Source organism: Phyllostomus hastatus, unplaced genomic scaffold (genome assembly GCF_019186645.2).
Source record: "Phyllostomus hastatus isolate PE091 unplaced genomic scaffold, TTU_PhHast_1.1 phas_contig_80, whole genome shotgun sequence".
Classification (NCBI taxonomy): Eukaryota; Metazoa; Chordata; class Mammalia; order Chiroptera; family Phyllostomidae; genus Phyllostomus; species Phyllostomus hastatus.
In genome coordinates, this window is record NW_025333960.1 from 26,808,507 (window position 1) to 26,835,339 (window position 26,833).

Sequence of the window (26,833 nt, forward strand, 5' to 3'; positions counted from 1 at the left end):
TATGAACTTGCTCAAAGCACGAATGAGTAGAGTACATAAAACTAGTACAGAAACAGTAAAAAACTTTTCCTTTCACCTTCAATTCATAAAAGATAAACAGAAATCCAGGTTTCACATAGCCTTCACCTCAATCATTTTTAAGAACATGTCCACAGCCACTCTAGAAAACAGTTCCATAATTAGATTTGACTTGTTTAGGCTTGAATTTATTATACTGGTTTACAAACGCCACATGTTTTTATTATGTCTTTGCTCTTTGTGGACTTTACAAGAGACAAAGTGAAAAATGAAGAAAAGAACAGCCAACCAAAAATGTGAGAAAATGTTCAATGAAAGCCAAACTAACCTCAGAAATTGTACTTAAACCAAGATCTCAAGTTCAAATGAAATAATGCAGAAAAAAAATCAAACAGATGAGTAAAACCAGTTGGTTTACAACACCTTGGATCATTTCATCCTAAAGGTATACATAAAATTTGTTATCGGTGATGTAAATATTGTAAGATATTTACAATAAATACATCACTTGGATCTGCACCAAACTGTAAAAAGAGGACCAGTCATGGAACGGCAGAACTGAGCCAAGAGCTGAGCCAAGGCTGACACTGCTTCCCAGACTTCAGAAAACAGCACTGGTCTAAGCAAGGACATCCTAGGTAAGAACATACGTGCATTATTGTGTGTGCTGGAAACAGAATTTTTTTCTTTGTTCCACTATTAAATCATTTTTATTTTTCAATTACAGTTGGCATACATTATATTAGTTTCAGGTGTACACCCCAGTGACTAGACATTATTTAACCTACTAAGAGGTCATCCCAATAAATCATGTACCCATCTGACACCATACATAGTTATTAAAATACTATTGACTATATTCCCTGTGTTGCACTTTAATCCCATTAACTATTCTATATATAACAACCAATTTGTTTTTATTTTATTTTAATCATCATTCAAGTACAGTTTTCTGTCCTTTACCCCCATCCCAGCCCACCCACCCATCCCTCCCCACCTCCCTCCCGTTTCCACCCCCCTAGTTTTTGAATTTTAAAAACTACATAGCTTTTACTTTTAATTAATATGCCTATTCATATAAAGAAAATTGACATCTTGAAACCAAGTCAAATTTAAGTAGCAAGGAAAAGCCCTGGCATGGCAAACATAATGTTAAATTTTCACAAAAACTTTCAAAATACCAGGTAACAAAACTGTTAAAAATAATGATCACTGATGGCACCTGTGACAAAGGTGAACCATTTACCAAAAGAATGCATTTACTATTCACTAATCAGTGTGAGAAAAAAATTAAGCAGAACACCAGCCTCTCCAAATGGAAAATCTATTAGCTTATTTTAAATCCTGTACAGCTAATTGAGTTGCATTCCTTAGGTTAATGGTCCTCATGGGTTGACTCCCTGAAGATCAGAACCCATTAGCACACGAAGCTGCGGTTAAAGAGAGAGCCTTGCTAACAGGAGGAAAGTGAGGCGCCAAAGTGCTGCTGGTCACACTAAACCAACAGGAAAATGGTTTAAATTGTCCGATTTCCAAAGCTCATAAAACTAAGATAGTCCACACTCAAGTAACTACATGCCTAATTATCATTAATATGAAGTGTGACATCCTATTGGCAAGCCAGTAAATTACAGGAAATTCTTGCCTAAAATTTCCATTCCCACCAAGAACTACATCTCAAAAACAAATAGGCAAATCTTCCCCAGCCTTATCCTTCGGTCTCAACACAAGCAGAAATACACAAAAAACTACAACTGTTTAATTAAAATCATGCTGTGTGCTCTCTAATTTAGTTCATTTGCATTGTGAGACAGAAGTTAAACTTATTTACCAGTTCTGCCTTCCAGGGGAAGAAAAACTACAACTTAAAAAAAAAAGCCTTCAAAAATCAACAGTTGACAACAGCTTCTAGCACCCTACCCTGGGTTTGCGAGGAAAGAGATTTATGAACTTGCCTCATTCTTAAGAAAACTGAGAAACACATTTGCTATTACTCTGTCTCCCCACCCAGCTCCACGTCCAGCTTCGTTCAGTGAAAGTGCAGTAAGTCCCCAGACAAGGAGACTATGACAGGCTACAGTGTTGCAGAAAGGGTTCCTAAACTCTGAAGGATTCACACACAACACCCCTCTGCTCCTGACTGCCATGTCCCCAACCACTAGGACACACAGCCACAGGTCTCTTAACAAAAAGTCAGTCAAGTGCAGAGTTGATTTTGAGGGAGGCATGTTGGTTAGGCATTCTGGCATGCAGACATAAATGTAACACTGGACCTAAGAAAGAGGGGCTAGGAATACAATTTGGGGAGGCACTCATACAGAAGTAAAAGTGGGAACTATGGTGGTGAATTACAACAGGAAAAGTTAACTAGAAAGGAGATAAGAAGGTGAAGTTCAGATGCAGATGTGGAGGTAGACCACAAACAGGAGGCACAAAAGTAAAGGCCCCAAGATAAACCAGTCTGAAGTTGAAGATAATGGAGAAGGAAGGGGGACTAGTCAATCATGTCAAATGCCATAGAGGCTAAGAAGAAAGACTAAAACACAATAGCTTAAAAGAACAAAAAGCTAATAGTCAGTGCATACTCTGCCCAGCATCCTTAGAAGAGCTTTACGTATACTGACCTACTTAAATCTCACAAGCAACCCTGTGAGGTAGGTGCTAGTATTATTCCCATTTTACAGATAAAAAATTGAGGCATGGAGTTAGGTAACTTGCTCAAGGTCACACAGTCATTAGCAAGTGGTAGAGCTAGACTTCAAACTCCTGCCCCAGCAATCAAGCTCTTCACCACCTCTTATCTCATGTGGCCTCTTAAAAAGGCTGATACAGGATCACCATCAACCTTTAAAAGAGTAGTTTTAGGAAAGTAATGAAAACAAAAGGAAAAGAGTTTTGAGTTAAGTGGATAATGACAAAGTGAAAGGAGTTAAGTTTCAGAAAATATAAGTGACAGCAAGGTCAAGGGAAATTTTTCTGGAACAGGAGGGACCTGAGCTTGCTTGGCCTGAGTAAGGGAGGAAAGAGTAAATTTACATTTAAGACACCCAAAGTAGTAAGTAAGTAAGAGTAGTAGTAAGAAGGAGGGGGAAATTTTTCATTGGTGGGACAGCATAAGCGGAGGCTGTGAGGTGCACAAGTGCAGGGCTCATCCAGGTACTACCAATCCAATAGAGTTGGGTAGCAACGAAAAATCATTGTAAGGGTCCAAATGAATGGATGGTGTGAAAAACCAGAAAGGAGGGGGCTTGGACTAGAGGTCGTTGTGAAGATGAGAAGTAAGTGTAACAGAAGTCAGAAAGTACCAGAAGGAGAAGGTTGGGATGACTGCAATCTGGACAGGTGCAAGGGAGAGCAAGCCACAGCGATGAAGACACCCAGGGCATGGCCAACCAGGGGATGGCCACAGGAACATGAGTAGGGGGCAGAGTGGAGCAGGAACGTCCCAAATTGAGTACTAACTGCCCAAATCTTCCAGGAGGCAACGCTGAAGAGCAGAGGTTTATAAAGAGAAGGGAAATGAATTAGTTTTTGCTGAGTACCTGTATTGGCCAGGTGCTGAGCAAAATGCCACCAATCAATATATGCAAATATACTCATAATTATATTTCAATTAGTTTCTATAACTGCTTGCCTGATGTGCACATCCTAATTCCCAGAATCTGTGAGTGTTATCTTATTTGGAAAGGGAATCTTTGCAGATCTTTAATTAAGTTAAAGATCTTGAGATGAGACGATCATCCTGGATTATCTGGGTGGGCCCCAAATCCAATCACAAGTGCGCAGACCAGAAGGAGGCAGAGGGAGATTTTACACAAGCGGGCACACACAGAGACAGAGCAATGAGGAGATGGAGGCAGACACTGGAGGAATGCGGCCACCAGCCTAGGAGGCTGAGGAATGCACACAGGCACCGTGAAGCCGGAGGCAGGGAAGGATTCTTTCCCAGAGCCTCCAGAGGGGGCATGGCCCTGCCGACACCTTGACTTCAGATTTCTGGCCTCCAAAACTGTGAGATGATAAATATCTGTTGTTTTAAGCTACTCAGTGTGTGGCAATATGTGGCTGCCCTAATAAACTAATGGCACCCAAGGAGATAGGTAAACTTTTCCCATTATAAGATCAAAAATATGATATAGGGAGAATTAAAAAATTGGCATTCAATTACAGGTCTGAATGACTCTGAGAGGCAGGAAGCTGGAAAAAGCAATCGTTTTATATCACAGAGGAGAAGGATGGACAAAGAAAAAGAAAAGTCTTCAATGTAAAAAGTTACAAGAGAAGTGACAATGGGAGGGATAAACCAGATGTCAACTAATTTGAGGAGGGGGAAGTCAGAAGGGGCACTTGGATAGAAAGAATTAACATCATTAAAATATCCATGTTACCCAAAGCAATCAATCTATAGATTTAATGCAGTTCCTATCAAGACTCCAATCACATATTTCACAGAAGTAGAACAAATATTTTTTAAAATGTATATAGAACCACAAAAGGCCCTGCATAGCAACAGCAATCCTGAGAAAGAAGAACATAGTTGGAGGAATCACGCTAATATCAAACTATACTACAAGGTCACAGTAATCAAAACAGCATGGTACTGACAAAAACACACACAGATCAATGGAACAAAATAGAAAGCCCAGAAATAAACCCATAACTTTATGGCCAATTAATATTCAATAGAGGAAGCAAGCATATAAAATGGGCTAACAATAGTGTAATCAATAATTGATGGGAAAATTGGGCAGATATATGTAAAAAAGTGAAACTAGACCACCTTCTTACACCACACACAAGCATAAATTCAAAATGTATCAAAGACTTAAATGTTAGACCTGAAACCATAAAAATCCTAGAAGAAAGCACATGCAGTTAAAATCTTGGGCACTGCTCGTAGCAATATTTTATCTAATATAGCTCCTCAGGCAAGGACAAAAAAAGAATAAGTAAACAAATGGGACTACATCAAACTAAAAAAAGGTTTTGCACAGCAAAGGAAACCATCAACAAAATAAAAAGACAACCCACAGAATGAAGGAACATACTACTCACCAATACATCTGATAAAGCGCTGGGATCCAAAATTTATAAAGAAGTTATAAAACTCAACACCAAAACAAAAACAAAACCAAAAACAATCAATTTAAAAAATGGGCAAAGGACCTGAATAGACACTTCTCCAAAGAGGACATGCAGATGGCCAACAGACATATAAAAAGAAGCTCAATGTCACTAACCATCAGAGAAATGAAAATTAAAACCACAATGAGATACCATCTCACACCTGTCAGAATGGTTATCAACAATAAAACTAACAAGTGCTGGCAAAAATTTGAAGAAAAGGAGACCTTTTTGAACTTTGGTGAGAATGCAGATTGGTGCAGCCACTGTGGAAAGCAGTAAGGCAATATCTCAAAAAATTCAAAATAAATCTGCCCTTTGACCCAGCTATCCCATTTGTGAGAATATATCGGAAGGAACCCAAAACATTAATGCAAAAAAACATAAGCATCCCTACATTTATTGCAGTGTTATTTACAGTCACCAAGATACGAAGCAGCCCAAGTGTTCATCAGTAGATGAGTGGATAAAACAACTATGGGGCATTTACACAATGGAATACTACTTGGCCATAAAAAAGAAGAAAATTTTTCTCTTTTTGACAGCATGAATGGACCTGCAGAACATTACGCTAAGTGAAATAAGGCAGTCAGAGAAAGACAAATACCATATGATTTCACTCACACGTGGAATCTAATGAACAAACTGAAGTAACATGCAAAATAGAGACAGACTCATAGACAGTGAGCAGAATGACAGCTATGGGTGGGGAAGGGGGAGTTTAAAGGATAAAGGACTCATGGGCATGGACAACAGTGTGGTGATTGCAGTGGGAGGAGGGTACAAGGGGGATAAATGGTAATGGAAAAATTACAATAAAAATAAATTTTACAAAAAGAAGGGGCACTTAAAGTTACAAGAGAAAAAATGGTTTCCCATATTATCTACAGAACACATAAGGAAATAAACAATGTGGCAAAAAGCATGGGGATGGCTGGGGTAGTGGGGAGTGGCAGGGAGAAAATGGAGACAATTGTACTTGAATAACAATAAAAAATAAATTAAAAAAAAACAATATGGCAAAAAGCAAAATACCACTTACAAATGCTCCTTGATATTAACTACAGTATCTGAATCAGGTATTTCTGAATTTCTAAGAATTCACAATAATCTTTTAAATATCTATTTCAGATGCTTAAAGGCTTTCTTTTTTCAACATTTAGTCCCTTTTCAACAAATTCTCAGAAATTACTCATCTAGGTTGGTAAAGCCAACTATATTATCTGTAATAATAATGTTATAAAACCCAGGATTAAGCCAGACAATATATGAAATACAGTTCATGCTTTGTCTAGGACCAAAGTACTGCTTGGGTTTAAAACAAAAAAAAGTCTAGGCTGTGTCAGACTATAAAACAATTCACTTTACATCAAAGTACTATTTAAAGAGAATCTTACCACAGTGATAATAACTGAAAGCCAAGTATGGGCTCAAGGAAATCTCAGTACAAAAAATTACCAACCTATAATATTGTCCTCCCCATCTTTCAAGTCAGTCATGGGCTGACTAACAAAAAGAGAATGAAAGAATTCTGTGTTCATCATCCCATTGTATCAAGCAGCCATATACAGTAATCATATACAGTACATGTCTAGGTCAGATCTTAGATAACAGCTCAAGCTTTGATGATGTAGACACTAAAAATTCACAAGAAATTCTTCATGACAGGTGTGTTGCCAGTCCCACTCTGTAGTATAACAATTAACAGTGTTATTTCTAAAGTTTATTTGTGTTAAAATATGGATCAAGGTAAAATTTTTTAAATAAAATTTGACTTTTCCAATGATCTTGTCAAAGATGTTCAGGGTGAAGATGTGTTTATTCAACAAATATTTATTGAATGCCTACCATTTGCTAAGCAATTCCAGAAACTAAGGGGCCAGTAGGGTTCCTCTATAAAAACCAAAACCCTGAAGAAACAAAAACAACCTGAAATATTGGAAGTACTTTTGCAACAATCAGATCATCAGTTCAAGATAGTTTAAACTTGACTTCCAGTCAAGATGGAGGCATAAGTAAATATGCTTCACCTCCTCATATAACTACAAAAATTACAACCAAAATTGCAATCAAACCTCAAAACATATAACACCCAGAACCATCAGAAAATCAAGATATATGGAAGTCTGACAACCAAGGATTTACAGAAGTCACATTCATCCAGATGGGTGGGAGTGCCAGAGACACAGAGAGGGGTGGGGAGGTGGCACAACAGATGGTCCCACATTCACATGTGATGGATAAAACAGGAGGGATCCTTGGAAGAGAAAGATCCCAGCCCCAGGTCAGACCACACAGCCCAGGGTTCCAGCGTCAGGAAGATAAATCGCCATAATTTCTGGCTGTAAAAACCAGTGGGGGTTGGGGCACTGGAAAAAATTGCTAGATTTTCAGGAGACTCTGCTCAAAGGGCCAACATGAGGTTAGAACTTACTCAGACTCACCCCCTCTGGGATTCAGCCAGGGCAACAGCTGAAAAAGCACCAGTCACATATGGGAGTTAAGTGAAGTTACAGCAGTCAGGGCGAGTGCCAGGCAATCCTCCAGAAGCCAGGCAGTGGCATTGTCTCCTCTCCCGGCCTTCACCCCACAAAGTAGTGAAGCAGGTTGCCCCACTCTGGTGATTACCTAAAGCTCCACACCACACAATTTACAAGTGTCTTTTCTGTAATAGGCCACACTACTAAGACAGGAAGTCAAAGCATCTCTACCTAATGCACAGAAACAAACACTGGAAGGCTGCCAAACTGAGGAGACAAAGAAATGTGGCCCAGCCTGGCTGGCATAGCGCAGTGGATTGAGCGCGGGTTGCGAACCAAAGTGTCGCAGGTTCGATCCCCAGTCAGGGCACATGCCTGGGTTGCAGGCCATGACCCCCAGCAACCGCACATTGATGTCTCTCTCTCTCTCTCTCCCCCCCCCACCCTTCCCTCTCTAAAAATAAATAAATAAAATCTTTTTTAAAAAAAGAAAAGAAATGTGGCCCAAATAAAAGAACAGAACACATTCCCAGAAAAAGAACTAAATGAAATTGAGATAACCAACCAAACAAATGTAGAGTTCAAAACATTGGTGATCAGGATGCTCAAAGAATTCACTGAGTATGTCAACAGCATAAAAAAGACCCAGGAAGAAATGAAGGTTACACTAAGTGAAATAAGTAAAAACCTATAGGGAACCAACAGTGAAGGGGATGAAACTGAAAATCAAATCAACAATTTGGAACATAAGAAAGGGAAAACATTCAATCAGAACAGCAAAACAAACAAACAAACAAATAAATAAAAACAAGGATAGTATAAGAAGTCTCTAGGACATCTCCAAATGAACCAATTCAAATTATAGGGCTGCCTGAAGGAGAACAGGGAGAACTGGAAATTGAAAACTTATCTGAAAAAAATAATGAAAGAAAACTTCCCTAATTCGGTGAAGGATATAGACATACAAATCCAGGAAGCACAGACAGTCCCAAACAAGTTGGACCCAAAGAGGACCACACCAAAACACATCATAATTAAAATGCTAAAGATTAAAGATAAAGAGAGAATCTTAAAAGCAGCAAGAGAAAAGCAAAGTGTTACCTACAAAGGAGTTCCAAAAAGATTGTCGGCTGACTTCTCAAAACAAACTTTGCAGGCAAGAAGGGACTGGAAAGAAGTATTTGAAGTGATGAAAGACAAGGATCTTACAAAACAGATTACTCTATCCAGCAAAGCTATCATTTAGAATGGAAGGGCAGATAAAGTGCTTCCCAGACAAGATAAAGCTAAGGGAGTTCATCATCACTAAGCCATTATTACATGAAATGTTAAAGGGACTTATTTAAGAAAAAGATGATGATCAAAACTATGAACATTAAAATGGCAGCAAATTCACAACTACTAACAACTGAATCTAAAAAACAAACTAAGCAAACCAGAACAGAAACATAATCATAGGTATGGAGATCATTTGGAGGGTTATCAGCTGGAAGGGGGGAAGGGGAGAATGGGGGAAAAATGCAGAGATTAAGAAGTACAAATTGGTAGGTACAAAATAGATGGGGGATGTTAAGAACAGTATAGGAAATGTAGTAGCCAAAGAACTTACATGTACAACCCATTGACATGAACTAATAGAGGGGACTGCTGGAGGGAATGGGGGAACTGGGCAGAGGAGAGGAAAGGGGGAAAAATTGGGACAACCGGAATCGTGTAATCGATAAAATATATTTTTAAAAGATACTTTAAACTTAGCTAATAATTCAAAAAATAGATTCTGAGCCTAGAAATATGAAAACACTAACACAAGACAGCTATCAGATCTCCCATTTGTTAATTCACTGTTGCTCATTTAAAATAAATGCACAGCTTTTTTAAAGCATGACAGAAGCCCAAAGAATTAAGAGTTATAAACCACATTGGAGAAAAGTCGAATCAGAAGGAAATGAAGGAATTAAGAAAGGAAGAATTCAGGAAATTAAGTAGAGTTTTTAAACTAAATCAGTAGGGAAATTTACTTAATGAAATTAGAGAGTAAAAGATAAAACTGTAAATAAACATCCCCAGGAAACATTATAAAATTATGGGAAATTAATTATTTCAGAGTATATAAGGTGAATGTGAAAGGAATCTCAATCCACTTACAAATTCTATCATAAGAAAAAATACAAGTGAGACCAATCTGAACTATGTTTTCAACCATCCTCAACTTCCTCGTGTTTTCGCAATTAAAATACCTTTCACAATTTCAAGTTATTCATGAAAAGAAAATGACTGTAAACCAAGCAGGAGGGAAAAGAATGAAGTGTGGGAAATGAATTTCAATGGTTTTCAAAGCTAAAGAATATTTTTAAATCAATAAACAAGGCACCACCCTCACTGGGTAGCTCAGTTGGTTAGAGCATCATCCTGATGCACCAAGGTTCCATCCTCACTCAGGGCACAAACAAGAAGCAACCATTCAATGCATAAATAAGTGGAACAAATCTCAATCTCAATCTCTCAGTCTCAATCTCTCTCTCTCTCTAACAAAAGAACCAATGAACACATAAATAAGTGGAACAACAAATCAATGTCTCTCTCAAAATAAAAAAAAAAAGAATCAACCAGTGATGTATAAATAAAAAAAACAGCCCTAGCTGGTGTGGCTCAGTAGATTGAGTGCCCACTGCAAACCAAAGGGTCACTGTTTTGACTCCCAGTCTAGGGCACATGCCTGGGTTATGGGCCAGATCCCCAACAGGGGGTATGTGAGAGGCAACCACACATTGATGTTTCTCTCCCCCGCTTTCTCTCTCCCTTCCCCTCAATCTAAAAATAAAAATAATAAAATCTTTTAAAAAAGAAAAACCAAATCAATGTTTTCTCTCTCCCCTCTCTCTCTCTATAAAATCAAAAAAATAAACAAGTCGCCTTATAATTATTTACCACAGGTCTCTTGAGTCAAATTTTTAAAAGTCCAGCTTTCCTCTCTGAGTCAAACTGGAAATTGCACTATAATTAAAAGTCATAATTTCTAAGCAATTAACTTAATTATCAAGGAAGGCAATAATATATAGAACATGGTTTCAGTAAAGTCCTGTTAACACTGGCAAACCCCAAATATTACTACAGATAATATTTTAATAAAGATATCATGTTATAGTAACAAACTTCATATAACTATTTAACTATAAAGATGTTATCAAAAGACTTTTCTAGCCAAACATTAATTTTTTGTTTCTCTCTTTTGTTTTTAAATTAAAGTATAATTGACACACATTATGTTAGTTTTAGGTGTACAACATGATTTAACATTAATATACATTGCAAAAGGATCACCATAGATCTGTCACCATACAAAGTTACAATTTTATTTCTTGTGATAATTTTTAAGATTTATTTTTTAGCAAATTTCAGTTTTGCAATACAGTATTATTGACCATAGTTACCATGCTGCACATTACATTCTCATGACTTACTTATTTTATGACTGAAGTCTGTACCTCTTGATCCCCTTCACCCGTTTCACTTACCCCACAAACGCTCTCCTCTCTCTGGCAGCCACCAGTCTGTTCTCTAAGACTGGTTTTGTTTTCTTTTGCTTTTTATTCCACATATAAATGAAACCATATAGTATTTGTATTTCTCTGAGTTATTTTGCTTAGCGTATTAGCACATATATTTTAGATATTAACTACCTATCAGATATGATTTGCAAATATCTTCTCCCATTCAGTAGCTTGCCTTTTCATTTGGTTGATGATTTCCTTTGCGAGGCAGAAGCTTTCTAGTTTGATGCAGTTCCATTTGTTTATTTTTGCTTTTACTGCCTTTGCCTTTTAAGTCAGTTCCATAAAACATAACCAAGGCCAACGTCAAGGAAGCTTACTGCTTGTTTTCTCCTAGGACTTTTATGGTTTCAGGTCTTACATTCAAGTCTTTAATCTCTTTTGAGTTGATTTTGTGTATGTTGTAAGATAGTGATCCACTTTCATTCTCTGCATAAGACTGTCCAGTTTTCCCAACACCATTTATTAAAGAGGCTATCATTTCCTCATTGGATATCCTTGCCTCCTTTGTCATGAATTAACTGATCACATATGCCTGGGATTATTTCTGGACTCTCGAGTCTATTCCACTGATCTGTGTGTCTGTTTTTGTGCCAATACCCTATTGTTTTGATTATTATTGCTTTGTAATAGAGTTTGAAATCCAGGAGTGTGATGTCTCCCACTATGTTCATCTTTCTAAAGATTGTTTTGGCTGCTCTGGGTCCATACACATTTTAGGATTGTTTGTTCTATTTCTATGAGAAATGCCATTGAAATTTGATAAGAATTGCACTGAATTTGTAGATTGCTTTGGGTAATAACATTTTAACAATATTAATTCTTCCATTCATGAGCACAAAATATCTTTCCACTTATCTGTGTCATCTTCAGTTTCTTACATCAGTGTCGTATAGTTCAGTGTTTAGGTCTTTCACTTCCTTGGTTAATCTTATTCCTAGGTTTTTTATTCTTTTTGATGTAATGAAATTATTTTCTTAATTTCTCCTTCTGATGGTTATTAGTGTAAAAAAATGCAACAGATTTTTGCATACTGACTTTGTACCTTGCAACTTTACTACATTTGTTGATTAATCTAGACGGTTTTTGGTAGAGTCTTTATAGCTTTCTACATATAAAACCATATCACCCACAAATGCTGACAATTTTACATCTTCCTTTCCAATTTGGATGCTTTTCTTTCTTTCTCCTAATTGTTTCGGCTAAGACTTCCAATACAATGTTAAATAAAAGAAGAAAGAGTGGGCATCCTTATCTTGTTCATGATTTTAACAGAAAAGCTTCCAGCTTTTCACTGTTGATGATGTTAGCTGTCAGGCTGTCACACATGGCCTTTATTAGGTCGAGGTATGTTCAGTCTATACCCACTTTGTTGACAGTATTATCATAAGTGGATGTTGAATTTTATTCAATGCTTTTTCTGCAACTATTAAAATAGTCATATGATTTTTATTCTTCATTTTGGTAATGTGGTATATCATGTTGATTGATTTCAAATGTTGAACCATCCCCAGAATAAACCCCCCCTGATCATGGTTTATAATCCTTTTAATGTATTGTTCAATTTGGTTTGCTAATATTTTGTTGAGGATAATTTTGTATCTGTGTTCGTCAGAAATACTGACCTGTAATTTTCTTTTTTGTGTGGTGTCCTTGTCTGGTTTTGGTATAAGGGTAATACTGGCCTTGTAAAATGAGTCTGGAAGCATTCCCTCCTCTTCAGCCATTTGGAAGATTTTGTGAAGGATTGGTATTAATCTTCTTTGAATATTTGGTAGAATTTACCAGTGAAGCTATCTCATCGTAGACTTTTGGTTGGGGGAAGTGTTTTGATTACTGATTCAATCTCATTGTTATTATTATCTATTCAGATTTTCTATTTCTTCACTTTTCAGACTTAGAAGATTATATGGTTCTAAGAATTTGTCCATTTCGATTGAGTTATATAATTTGTTGCAGTGTAATTGTTCATAGTAGTCTATTATGATCCTTTGTATTTCTTTGTCATTAGTTGTAATTTCTCCCCTTTTGTGTCTGATTGTATCTACTTGCATCTTCTTTTTTTCTTGGTGAGTCTAGCTAACGGTATGTCAATTTTGGGACTTCCATGCTAGGGAAAAGACAAAATTGGACTGCTAGCCAAAATTCTCCAGGAGTCTCAAGACAAGAGGCAAAAATACCTAGTAATAATTGGAACTCTTGAATTTGCAATGACAAGTTAATGGCATTCTGAGTATCCTCAGAAAACCTACTTTCAACCTTCAGCTGCCCTGATCTTCAACTCAAATCACAATGTTACTCGTATATTATTCACTTTGTTATTATCCTGACAAAAGACAGAAATGGAAAGAAAAGGTCTTTTAAATATTAAATCACTGTGTCTTCCAAAAATTAAAATAAAAAAAAGAATGAAAGAAATGGTGGGCAGAGGCTGTTCTGATTAAACAGGTAAACTGCAGTCTGAGGCAGTGGTCCACATGCCACTGATAACCCACTTGGTAGAGAGGCCAAGAAAATGGACCAAACAGAGAACACTGCAAACACACAAGGCCTCAGGGGCCCTCAGCTCTCCAAGAACTCTAAAACAAGACCTAGGAAATTCAAGTTCTAAAAAAATCACTCTGCAACACGTCTTCTTACCCTCGGCTCACAGCAGCTCCTCCCTCATCTCCAGATTTTTACTGAGGTTAAGACAACATGAAAGGCAGGTGTGAAAGGGAAAACAAGTCACTGAAGGGAGTGTGGGTGGAAGAAGGGACAGGTGGAAAAGCAGGTCTGCCTCTGGCTGGGTGAGCCAAGCAGCCGCAGAGTCTAACACAGCACAGAGTAACTGGGCTTAAAGGGCCATCAGAAACCTATCCAGCCTCCTAAGCAAGGTACCCTTTCCAGCCTTAACAGGTTTGAAACTCTGGGCTTGACAACATAAAATGAAAGGAGAGCTTCTAAGGCCACGTATTTCATTGTTTACAGCTCAATTAGAATGACTTGGTTTGGTTTTATAATAAGCCAAAAGTCTGCCTTGTTGTAATTACCCTCATTGCTAGCTGAAGCTACCCCCAAAAAAGGCATACCAGCTCTCTTTCATATGGTATGCCTTTAAGCTGAGAGAGAGAGAGTGCCTAATTCACCCCAATCTTCTACTTCCTAGGGCAACAATGATCAGTTCCTTCCATGAAGCACAGTGGAAAGAGTCAGGTATCCCAAGGTATGCATTTCAGCTCTTCCAAAAAATGACTACTTCAGCTTCTCCAACAAGGATGAGAGACTTTGGGCAACTGACAATCTTTAGGAGCCTGTCTTTCCTTCCCTTTCTTTACAACAAGGCCTTCCTCCTAGTGTGGACTTGGGAGTACAGTACAGACACCTCCATGGACAAAGCAGTGGGCTAACTTTGGGATCTTGTTCCTGGGGCTTCTTTGCACAAAGCTTTGTCTCCAGACACAGGCCTCTGTGTCCCAGGTTCTCATGGCCCTGGGCCCTCGGTCACAGGAGCAAATATAGGGGCTGTGCTGGGAAAAGGAGCAGCCACAGCTACAACCCAAGCCCAAGCAAAGCCCAAGGCCTATAGCACAAGTGCCTTGAGAAACCTTCTCATGCATCCTATAATCAACAGGCTCGTCCTAGGATTGGTTAGAAAATTATCCACATTTTATAACACTCAAGAGGAAAATGCATTCTGTTGCCAACCAAATTCCAAATAGTGTTTGAAATATCTACCATACACAGAGACTACAAATCTAGGAGTTTTTCTTTTGAAAATATTCACAGACATGGCTATTTTTACCTTTAATAAACATTAAAAAGCAGTAATGATGAACGCTGCTGAAGAACAAATACATCACCATATCATTCTGCTACACTGTTTAAGAGACCTCAAATTTATTCATAAGAGAATAATGGAGCCCCAGCTGGTGTGGCTCAGTGGATTGAGTGCCGACTGTGAACCAATGGGTCGCTATTTTGATTCCCAGCCTAGGACACATGCCTGGGTTATGGGCCAGGTCCCCAGTAGAGGGCGCATGAGAAGCAACCACACATTGATGTTTCTCTCCCTCTCTTTCTCCCTTCTTCCCTCTCTAAAAATAAGTAAAATCTAAAAAAAAAGAAGAAGAAGAAAGGAGGAGGACGACGATGACATGGAGAATGGTGTTTAGCACTGTCAGGTTTCAATAAATCAATTTCCCCTTCAAAAATACCTCATTTCCCACAAGCCCATAGGATTTAGATTCACTAACACTGAAACAATATAGCTGCGTTACCATAAACACACTGCTCAAGAATGGGGACCTGACTGTGGTAGGCAGTCTCTAAGAAGGCCTCCCATTCTCTTGAGTGTGGACTAGAGCTAGTGACCCTTCTCTGAAAAAAAAAATGTCAAAGGAAGTATGGAGAGGCCCACGTGTCAAGGAACTGAATGAGGCCTCCAGCCAACAACCTGTGGAGAGCTGAGGTCCCCAGTCCAACAAACCTCAAATACACATGGGTGAACTGGAAGCAGATCCTCCTCCAAGGGAGCCTTTGACAATCGCCCTAACCAACACTTTGTGGCCTAGTAAGAGACTTTGAACCAGGGCACCTAGCCAAATCATGTCCAGATTTCTGGCCCACAGAAACTCTAAGAAAATACATGCCTGTTGTTTCCTAAATTGGGGGGTAATTGGTTAGGAAGTAATAGATTATCTAATACACTGACTAATCCTGGCATTTTCTCCACTGTTCCTAATCCCCTCGATATTCTCTCAAGGTGTCTAACATTCAACATCAGAATGGCATTGACGAGTCAGCTGGTGAGAGAAGAACTGGAGCTGGCATTCAAACAGAAGTGCTTTAATCAGGAACATTCAGTCAGTCAACAATTCTTTACTGAGCCTCTAGGATGGGCCAGGGCAGAAACCTAATCTCTTAAACTCATCTAGGAAACAGTTCACTCTATACAGCGATTTGTTTCCATAAACAGAGCCCCTCACTCTAAACAGATAACTCAGCCACCCACCTCATCAGAACTCCCTCACTTCCCTCTCCATATGCATCTAATTTTTGCTCTCACAAACACCTTTATCTCCTTCTCTCCCATCTCCAAAAAGTCTACCTATACAACGATCCCACTCCCTCTACCCAGCCTCCCTGATTCCAATCTTGCTTCTTACCAGTACAGCCTAAATATTTTTTAATTACTTTATTGTTGTTCAATTGCAGATGTCTGCATTTTCTACCCCCCACTCCCCTCCACCCCAGCCAAACCCACTTCCCTCCTTTGCTTCCACCCTCCCCCTTGGTTTTATCCATGTGTCCTTTATAGTTGTTCCTGAAAACCCTTCTCCCCACTGTCTCCTCCCCTCTGGCTATTGTTAGATTATTCTTAATTTCAATGTCCCTGGTTATATTTTGTTTGCTTTTTTCATTTGTTGATTATGTACCAGTTAAAGGTGAGATCATATGGTATTTGTCCCTTACTGCCTGGCTTATTTCACTTAGCATAATGCTCTCCAGTTCCATCCATGCTAAGTATTCCTAAAATTCGAAGCTGGCCCTGGCTGGCATAGCTCAGTGGATTGAGTGCGGGCTGGGAACTAAAGTGTCCCAGGTTCAATTCCCAGCTAGGGTACATTCCTGGGTTGCAGGCCATAACCCCCAGCAACCGCACATTGATGTTTCTCTCTCTCTCCCCCCCTTCCCTCCCTAAAAAATAAATAAATAAAATCTTTTTAAAAATAAAAAAATAAAATAAAATTCGAAGCTGGTCACATCACTCTCCTACTTAAAATTTAAGATCAATGGTTTGACACTGTCCTCAGGCTAAAGTACAAGTTCTCAAACGCAGCTTACAAGGATCTACAACATATGATTGGAGTCACTTTTTATCTCTGGCTTCAGCCCACACTCCCCTCTGTGCTCCATGCTTCAGAGGCTGTTGTTTTTTTTTGTTTTTTGTTTTTTTACTTTCCATTTCTTTCTCACCTTAGCCTTCAAATACTGCATTACAGTCAGAAGTATACTTCTCCAAGCCAACCCTTTAATTATCTAACTTGAGTTTCTGACCTCAACCTAAACTTCCTCTTCTCCCTAATGCCTAAACTAGTTTAGTGCCCCCAACCGCACTACTGGCACACCTATAACAGTATTTCACAATCTATTCTAGTATAGTTATTCTTCAATTGTGTGAATTCCCCACTGGCTGTATGCTCTATGAAGAGAGCGACCAAGTGAATCCTATTCAATCCTGAACCACAGTGCTTGGTACAGACAAACATTTGCTACCCGAATAAGTAAAAATAAAGTCTTCCTAGATCACATTTCATAATTCATTCACTTTCTCAGATCTTCAAACCTGGCCTTTATTCCCTAAGCCTCGACAAAAGCTCAGATCTTTCCATCCTGTCAAGTTCCTCTGATTCTACAACCTTCCACTTCACCCCCTATCGTCCACTAAATGAGTCACTTTTACTTCACCTCCCATTGACCACCCAGCTCAGGACACTCTGGCTGGTGCCCCATGACGCCACAAAAACTGCCCCTGCAGTGGCAGTTACAGGCCTCCTACTTTCCAAGTCAACAGTTCTCCTTCCAGACTTTACCCCACAGAACTTCATCCCACTAAAATACTTGTCTTGTTGATCATCATTTTTACTTATTTACTTATTTTTGCAAAGGCCTTTCTTCACTTCCATGATCTCTCTTTCACTTTGTTTTCCTGTTCCTACTTCCCACTTGTTCTAAGCTGTTGGACTTCATCTGTGGCTACTTTCTCTTCCACAAGCTCTCCTTGGGCAGCAGGCCACCGAAACTTTCCAGGGTACCAACCACACTGACCCACATTTGGGACTGGTGAGTAAAATTGGGTAGCAGAGTCTCATGGGAAGGCTTTTCAAACTATGCATGGACCTTTTTCATATTACAATTTAACCCCTATCATTCCACATTTAAGAGTAACTAACTTAGTCACTTCTGCTTGCCAGAGTTAGTTTTGTTACTCAGGTATGTCGGGTAAGAAGCAGATTAAGTATCATTTACCTTTACGCTGAAGACACCCAAATCTCTCTCCTGTCAGGCATTTCTCCTGGGCTCTAAACCCTTATTTCCATCTGTCTACCTACTGACAAGTTCTTCCTGAAGATCCTATGGGTATTCAGTTCAATTTCTCTAAAATCAAAACAGCCTCCTTAAGGCGTGTGCCTTTCTTTGTTCCCTATCAACAAAGCCTTGTTGTCTAAGTTAGAAGGCAAGCATTGTCTTAAAGCTTCTCCCTTTCCTGCAATCCAACTATTCACATCTTCTCAACTCGGCCCTGATCCAACTGTGACCCTGATCAGGTTCTCCTCTTCTATTGCCTGAGCTACTGAAATAACACCCTCCCGCCACTGGTTCTGTCCTCCATAACCTGTATCCATGCTAGAAGAATTGCTCTAGAACAGAAAACCGCATCATTCCTCTTTTCCAAACTTCTGGTTTTTCCTGCAATTTACAGGACAAAAATTTAAGCATGGGATGCATGGCTTGTAAGAAAGGCCCAAAGGAAAGAAGTGACCAACACTGTGGCCTAAATGGAAAGAACCCCTGAAAGGTGTGTGTCGATGAGAGAGTAGATGAGAGCACTTGGTGCAGGGAAAACCGAAGGACCTCTGAAACACAAAGCAGGTGATAACAGAGCAAAAAGAACACAACTGGGCTCATCCGGACAGGGCCAGGAGGCTTAAAGGGCTATGGCAGGAAAGCTGCAGGATAACCAGCTACCTTCTGCGCCAGCCAAGAGGAACCCAGCCAAAAGGTCAGGGAGGCTCTGAGCAAGGACCTAACTATGCCCCCCCTCCCACATCACATATACTTGCACATATATGCCTCCCCCTTGACCACCCATCACTGACTCCAGCAGTCCCTGCAGGGCACAAGCCCTCTGGAGGCCCAAATGACAAAGCACTAAGACAGGTGATTCCTTCCAAGAGCCCACAGGAATTCAGACCAAAGTGGTCCAACCAGATTCCACCCTTACTTAAAAAACAAAGCAGCTTGTCCCCTGCCTAGGATGGGTCAGGGACTCTGATGAGTCAAAGGAACAGTGAAATCCTCCGCTTCCAGGGGAGTTGTACAATCGTCCCCACATTACCCCATTGATCACAGGCACATAAACTCCTCTCTTGGTCAGACACAGCTTTGAGAACATTATGAGAGCCAAGACCAGTTTTGTCTGCCAGGAATTTTAGGGACCTCAAGCACCAGAACACTAGGCTGGGCAGGAGAGCCCCAAGATTTCCCAGTGTGTTCCATCTACCACCCCACATGTAGCCAAATGGAAATGCTATTCTATTTTCAGGAACCCCATGCTGTTCCCTCTGATGAGAATCCCTTACTCAGTTCAGATAAATCCTGTCCACCCTCAAGGACCCACTCCAACCACCTCCTCTGGAAATCCTTAACCTGCCCTCACCACCGCCTGCATGCTTTCCAAAGACTTACTGCAGCTCTTTCATAGTAGCTCATCCCATTGTAGTGTGAGGAAAGGAATGTGTCTTAGTCATCTCTCTACCTTCCATGCCTCAAACAATGTCTAGCCTCTCTGTGGTTCTCTATTCGTGTTTGCTGAATGAATCTACAAGTCAGCTCCTCTACTTCATTGATACTATAGCAGAAAAATAACTGTGCTATGCTGGAAGTTATGCTAGAAGCTGCTTCATACTAAATGGAATTCCATTCTCAATGCAGCCAGTTTCCTTGGAAGGAAATTGGACTCACCTTTATGCAATCATGCACAAAGGTAGAGACAGAATGAGAAACAATTCACAATTTCTGCCTCTGCCGGGTGGGCTAGGGCAATCTGTCCATGGACTTCTGGGGGAAGGAGACAGAGGGATACTGCAGGCCAATTTTCCTCGGTGCTAAAGTTCATAATATAAAGATTTTCTCTGTGTTTCCTGCATGCATTAGAATTTCAAGGAAAATATTTCAAATTATTCTTAAAATAATGAGCTCTGAGTTTGACAGAACCCATTGCAGATTAAGACGGAAACAACCAAAAAATTTCTCGAGCAGCATGGGAAAACATTAGAAACTAAACAGATTATAATGTCTGCAAATGTGTGCTACTATCTGCTCACAAAGAGAGGGCGGGAAAGAAGAATGCAGGCGAAGGGAACCAAGAAGAGCAACGAAAATGACAGGAAGCCTGGGGAAGGCACAGGACAAAAGTAGGTCTCTGGATGGAAAAGGCAGGAAAATATAATTGATATCTACAACACGGGTTAATGTGGACAGGATTAATGCAAACTATTTAACAGAAGAGATTCAAAATATTTATTTAAATTAATAAAAAGTGATTTCTTTAGGCATAAGATTTTGCCCCAGGATGTAATTCAGGCTAAAATATGATTTATTTCAAAAATATTCTATGTGCCTATTATATAAACTAGTTATAAGAACCTAATTAGTTTTAGATACGTCTCATTAATAAGAAATCTATGATGAAATGGAAAGCATGCATAAAGCATTTCTGCAGCATACCAAAGTACCACAGTCATTCTGAAAATCAAATTGTGTGGTTGCTTGTTGCATTGTGACTGAGCTAGCCACATTTTTCATGGACCATCATTTTTACTTGGAAGAACAACTGGCAAACGATGGATGGTTGTTTAGACTTCTGGATTTGACCTGCATTTTCCCAAAAATGAACAAAGTGAGCCGGACATGTCGAGAAAAACTGACATTATTTGTTGCCAATGATTAAAGTCAAACTTTCAAGCAAAAATGTGAATTCTGGAAAACTGTTTCCCAGTACTTAAAAGATAAATAAGGAGCTCTTTTTTTTCCTGCTAAATAATACTAGGTTTAGAAAATAGATTCTATTTAACAAACTGATAGAACATTGTAAGTTTTGCTTTTCATTCTTACTGGCTCTAATTTTTTAAATGTTATTAAGATCCATCAAAACAGTATTTTAAAGTCTGTGAACCTAAGAAAATTGCCAATATTTTATGACATATCAATGATTGTGCTATGGCAAACATTAAGCATAAATGAGAAAAATGTGTCAGTATTTCACATCAATTGAATTTTAAGAATCTATAGATAACATTAATGCACTAACAAAAAATGGAAGACTATTGCCCTGGCCCCAGTTGGCTCAGCTGGTTGGAGTGTTGTCCTGTACACCAAAAGGATGCAGGTTCAATTCCCATTCAGGGCTCATACCTAGGTTGTAGGTTCAATTCCGAGTTGGGGTGTGTGCAGGAGGCAACCAATCAGTGTTTCCTTCTCATATTGATGCTTTCTCTCTCTCTCCCTATTTCAACTCCACTCTCTCTAAAATCAACAAACATACCCTCAGGTAAAGATTTTTTTTTAATGACTATCAAATACCAGCTGGGATTCTAATTCCCTTTGGTTAGCTTTTTGAGTAACTTAACTTTACCATGTTACTCAAAATACCAAGAAAATAAGAAAATAGTTATCTAATTGTAAAAAAAACCCTTTTTCTCCAAAATCAGTTAAATGTCTAATGAAATAACATCCCCTAAAGATGTCCAATCTTTAAAGGGCTACATGAGAAAATAAAAATTGCTGTAGAATGAGGAGTTAAGTTTTAAGACTTCCAAAATGGCAGAGGATTTTTAAGAAAAGCTCACTGAATATTTTGGTTAACTACTCTTAAATACACTAAGCTATCACTGTCATTTCTACTACAGGCTTCAGGGAATGTTTTATTTAGCCTAAAGAAAAAAGCTACATTATAGGGAAATAATACATTAAAATACTCATACCTCTTCCAACTTTAACCTCACACTTCTATTTTGGGATACATAAAGGTTTCAACCATTTATGTCTTTCCAAGCATCACATGCGCTTATACATCTTACTTGAATCCAAAAATTCAACCAAGAAAAAGTCAAGCTGTACACCTGAAACCAATATAATATTGTATTTTAACTGTACTTTAATAAAAAATATAAAAAATTAATTGATTGCATATTTTTACTTTGAGAAGTATTGAAATAAATTTAAATGTCACCCCTCTTGTTCAAGAGTCAATAAAGTATTTCATTAGAAAAAATTTCAGGAAATTAAATGGTCTCAATGAGGTTTGCTTCTCCCCCTACCCCCACAATTCACTACAATAATCTATAACCCCACCAGACAATGCCCTGATAACAACCGCATCTCAAAATTCTGCAGGTGTTTTCACTCTGTAAGAGGCCATATATTTTTAGCTCAGTCAAAGGGAGAAATGACACTGGCTTAAAAGACTACTAGTGTCTAATAAGAAATGATAGGCAAAGACACTGTGACTAAGTAATTTAACACTAAATACATAATAACGAGGAAAAACTCAGAAAAGTTTTGGAAATAGTGTATTTTAATATCCATATGAAGTTGCTATTTCTCAATCATTAGAATGCCACACTGGCACCTTTTCAATCAAAGGGGGCTAAGGAAGTAGGACATTTAATTAAGAAGCCAACTCAAACAGATTATACAAAAGTGTATTTTAGCCCAAAGGTTAAAAATGATGAGCGGTTTAAAATGTTAAACCACAAACTATCTTACATCTTTATTACTTTAATTATTATTTTGTCTCAGAAGTCATCCTAACAGGTAGGGAAGGCCACTATCCTCGCAAAACAGACCCAAGCAGACTAAATAACGCAGCACTGTTTCTAAAAAACAACTTCATCACCTAAAAATTTCTGAAGGATGGCACAAATATTCACTGACCCCATTCTTATAGCGTGACCTAGAACACTAGAATACGTACATTCTTGAACTCAATCACATTCCCTGCCCTTGGTTTCTCCATCATATTTTTACAGCCAGTTATTACATCTGAGTTTAAGATTAAAGACTTGATGTTGAATGGATAAAGCTGTCATGAGTACTCAAGAAAGCGACCGGGGCATCCGGGGCCATTACACCTAATTTTGCTGTGTCCATTTGATGCAGTCTTTAAGTGATTTAAACGTGCATTTACAACACTCACATCCCAAAGCCATGCCCCGAAGCAGTTTATCTGACACGTCTGAAATAACATTTCAAATAAAGCGCTTTCTGCCGGGCCTCTGTTTATACAGTTTCCAAATCCCCTAAGTAACATCCTGCGTTTCCTCCAGTGTGACCGTGGGAAGAGAGGGTGTGTCTCGGTGCTTACCGATGCCCGGAGCCACATAGATGAAGTAGAGACAAGATGAGGACAGGGAGAAGAAGAAGATGAAGGCGAGGAGAGAGCGATTGGAGACCCGCATTATCCGCCTGAGCACCGACATCTTCCTCTTCCCGCACAGCAGCTCGGGCTGCGCTCTCTGGCCGGACTTGTGGGCACCGTCCAGGCCCTAAACTTCCATGAATGGGCTGAGAACCCCGAGACTGCAACGGGGTCAGCGCGGGGAGGTTCTAGGGGAGAGGGACGGAGAGGGAAGGAGGAAAGGGAGGGAGCGGACGGAATGAATGAGAGGTCCGAGAGCCGGGGGAGGAGAAGCGCCGGAGGACTGCGGGGAAGGGCTGGACGGGGGATAGGGGACGCAAGGACCTGCGGAGGCCAAGGACGCGCGTTTTATCCGCCAGGCAAGGATGGGAGGAAGGAGCCCAGGTGGGAAGATGGGCGGGCTGCGCACCGCGGCGCCCCTGCGGAGAGGGGCAGCAAACTGCAGCACTCCCGGGCTCCCCGGCGGCTCCGTCCGCGGCGTCCCGGAGTCCGGAACGCGCTCAAAATCTGGGCCTCCTGCGCTTGGCAGGCCTGGGCCGCCGCCGCCTCCTCCTCCTCCGGACCGGGGCGTCTGGTGCCTGCGCCGGGCTAGCGTGGGCGCCGGGGCAGCAGCCGGGGTGCGCCGCACGCTGGGGCCTGCGGGGGCCCTGGGGGCCGAGGAGCTGGGCGCTCGCGGGCGTGCAGCCTCCTCCTCATGCCGCACCGGGCCCCGGCGCCCCGCGGCGGCCGCGGAAACCCAACGCGGGCGAAGGCGGCGTCCGGGTTGGCGACGAGCGCGCTCCGGTTCCGGCTCCGGCTCCGGCTGCTGCCACTGCCAGCTGTCCACACGGCCGCAAAGGCGGCAACCGCAGCAGCATTACCGCCGCCGGCCCGGGTGAAGCGCCCCCGCCGGCACCGCCCCCGCACGGCCCGCGGACACCGGGCGAAGAACCGCCCGGCGACTCGCACTGCGGGCAGCAGCGAGGTGCCCGATGAGGAGGAGGCCGGGCGCCGTCGGAGCGGTGTCTGGATCGCCAGGCGGCAGCTCTGAAGGGGCGAGGAAGCCGCGGAGGAAAAGCGGGACAGGCGAGCGCGCCCTAAGACCCCAGGGGGCTTCGCGCCTTCGCGGAGAACTGCAGGCGGTCCTGCGCCCGCACCCGAGGAAACCTAGGGGCCCCCGCCCACCAGCTACACTCCTGGCTACCGAAACGCCGCGCCTCCTGATTGGCCAGGCCCGCGGGAAAACCGGCTTCCTAGCTCAGCGTCTGGACCTGGGCCCCCACCACCTCTTGCGTCACCGTCGCCCCCGCTCTCCTGGGGACCTCAGCGCTCGCCTAGCAGCCTGCGGCCGAGGGCCGGGTCTTGAGCCTCGGAAACGTTCCACCCTGGGATCAATAATGAAGGATAACGTGCGGGAAGGGAAAGGGGTGTCTGCAGGAGGTGACTTCACTGGGGTAATTTCCTCCCAAAATATGCGCTCAGGGAACCAGGTGTTGTTTTCCCCGTCCTGGATGAAACCTCCCATGCAGCACTTCCTATGAAAACGTACTGTTAGGATGTGATATGGATCTCTGTACATCCCTGATAATAGGACTTGCCTTCCCATCTGAGGGTGAGCACCAGGTAGTCCTACTGCAACTACTGTATATCCATTCAAGTGGCCAGAAAGGACTCCTGTGCAGCCGATAGACCTGTGAGGGCGACAGCACCAACCAGCTTTAATGGGTAAATTGTTTTAACTCACCTCCTAGGCTGTGGCCTACCCATTGTTCAAAAGCTGCTGCTGCTTGCTAGCTAAATTAGGCTGGATCCTTAGCTATACCATATTTTTTCCAAGGTGTGGGTGCAGGTATTTGTGGGAGGGTTTTTCCAACTAATCACGTGGAAAGTGGATGGATGCCCCCTACTGCCATTATTTGCCCGGTATTTCTAGATGCAGTGGTATTGAAGCAAATGTGTTTTGCTTCAAACCAAGTGAAAAAGCAAATTTTGATTGCCAAGAAATATGGTATCTTCTTAGCAAAATACTCATGCCGTAGATGGTCTCTTAGTGCTTTGCTATGTGGAGCCAGAAACACCTAAGTTTGTAATTCCAATAAGGCCTTTTCTTGACTGTGAAACATACGGCAAGCTATTACCTTCCACTGGTCTCCCTTCTCAGCCCTCAAATGGTGGGTGTGATACCACCTTGCAAGGCTGTGGAATTAAGCCGGATAACTGTGTAAAATGCTTGAGTCCAGCACATAAGAGTTTCCCTTTTACCCCTTTGACAGTTGAGTAGATGGAATCACCAAGTTCAAATTCATTTTTCAGTATTAGCTTTTTGGAGTACTTACAAGTTACTCAACTTCTCTAGCTAATTTGATAATTAATGTGAAAGGCAATGACACTATTTTGTAACATTTTTAGCTGCTTACCAGAAATCTAAAACACAAATTGGAGCAATGTACAGTATTAGATAAAAGGTAAAACTGACTTGTAAAACAAAACAAAACAAAAACCCTGTGCAAGTGAAAGAAATCCGTGAATGGTGAGGAGGCAAAATTTTGGTGTTGCCTTCTTTGGCCCTGCTGACTTTTCATCACTGTATTTGCACCAGTTCAGCTGGTTGTCTACAAGGTTAATACGTCCCTGCTGGTCTAGTGATGAGTGATTCTCCACAGGCAAGGTTGGCTTTTTAAAGGGAAAGTATACAATAAAACTAAAATGGAAGTATTAATATCTTAGAAATTGATGATTAACTTTATTTTAAAAATCTGAAGTCCATGTATTGACGTACCTAGCCGGCATAGGTGACTGCCCTTGGTATGTCTCCCAAGTTCACCACAGTACTCACTGAGAGTGATCGGTTCTCCCTGGTATAAAGCCTGTACAGGAAAACCAGCTCAGTCAGTGCACAGGTTAGCATTGTTTATCACCAGCCACACAGACAAGCAGCCAAGCCTCTGGAGCCAGGCAGCCTGGGGTTGAATCTTAGCTGCTCTTTGGTCAAGTGACCTCAAAGGTTACTTAAGCTCCCTATGCTTCTATTTCTTCATCAGCTAAAGAAGATAATCATGGTACTATTAGGGTTCTTGTGGGGATTAAATTAAATGAGTTAATGCCTCTAAAGACCTTAGAAGAGCCTGGTACCTAGTAAACACTATTTGAATAATTGTTAAATTTATTTTTTATCTCTCTTCTTTAGACGACTCTGCCAACAGTAACAGTGATGCTGGCCTCTTCCTGTTTAAAAAACCAAACTTCCTGCTGCACCACCCAGGAAGGCTCTGTCTCTAACAGTCAGAGGGATGCTTCAGGATCTCACCTCATTTGTAAATGAGGTAAAAAGAAGAAGAAGTGAAGCAGAGCATTTCTTGGACTTGCAAATCCAAGAAATGCTTTGCAAACCTTTTTAAGATTATCCACTGATACTTTCTCAGGAGCCAGGTAAGCCCACAACAGTGATGTTGCAGAAATCTGCTCAGTTTAATTTTATGATGTCAAAAAGACTGTAA

At 40.8% G+C, this 26,833-nt stretch overlaps 1 protein-coding gene across 3 annotated transcripts in view; it reads right to left on the reverse strand.

Moving 5' to 3' along the window:
- B4GALT6 (beta-1,4-galactosyltransferase 6) overlaps positions 1–23,867 on the reverse strand; it is a 64,748-nt gene extending 40,881 nt beyond the window's left edge. The window contains exon 1 of one of the 3 annotated variants that reach the window (XM_045850285.1): positions 23,767–23,867. Coding sequence is in view for 1 of the 3 variants with exons in the window: in XM_045850284.1 (XP_045706240.1) it covers positions 23,304–23,418 (115 nt within the window). In the remaining 2 variants the exon portion in view is untranslated. Of the gene's footprint in view, positions 1–11,137; positions 11,235–23,303; positions 23,607–23,766 lie in introns of those variants that run through there. The other 2 variants (XM_045850284.1, XM_045850286.1) reach the window with 2 other exon arrangements.
- Positions 23,868–26,833: the final 2,966 nt, after the last annotated feature.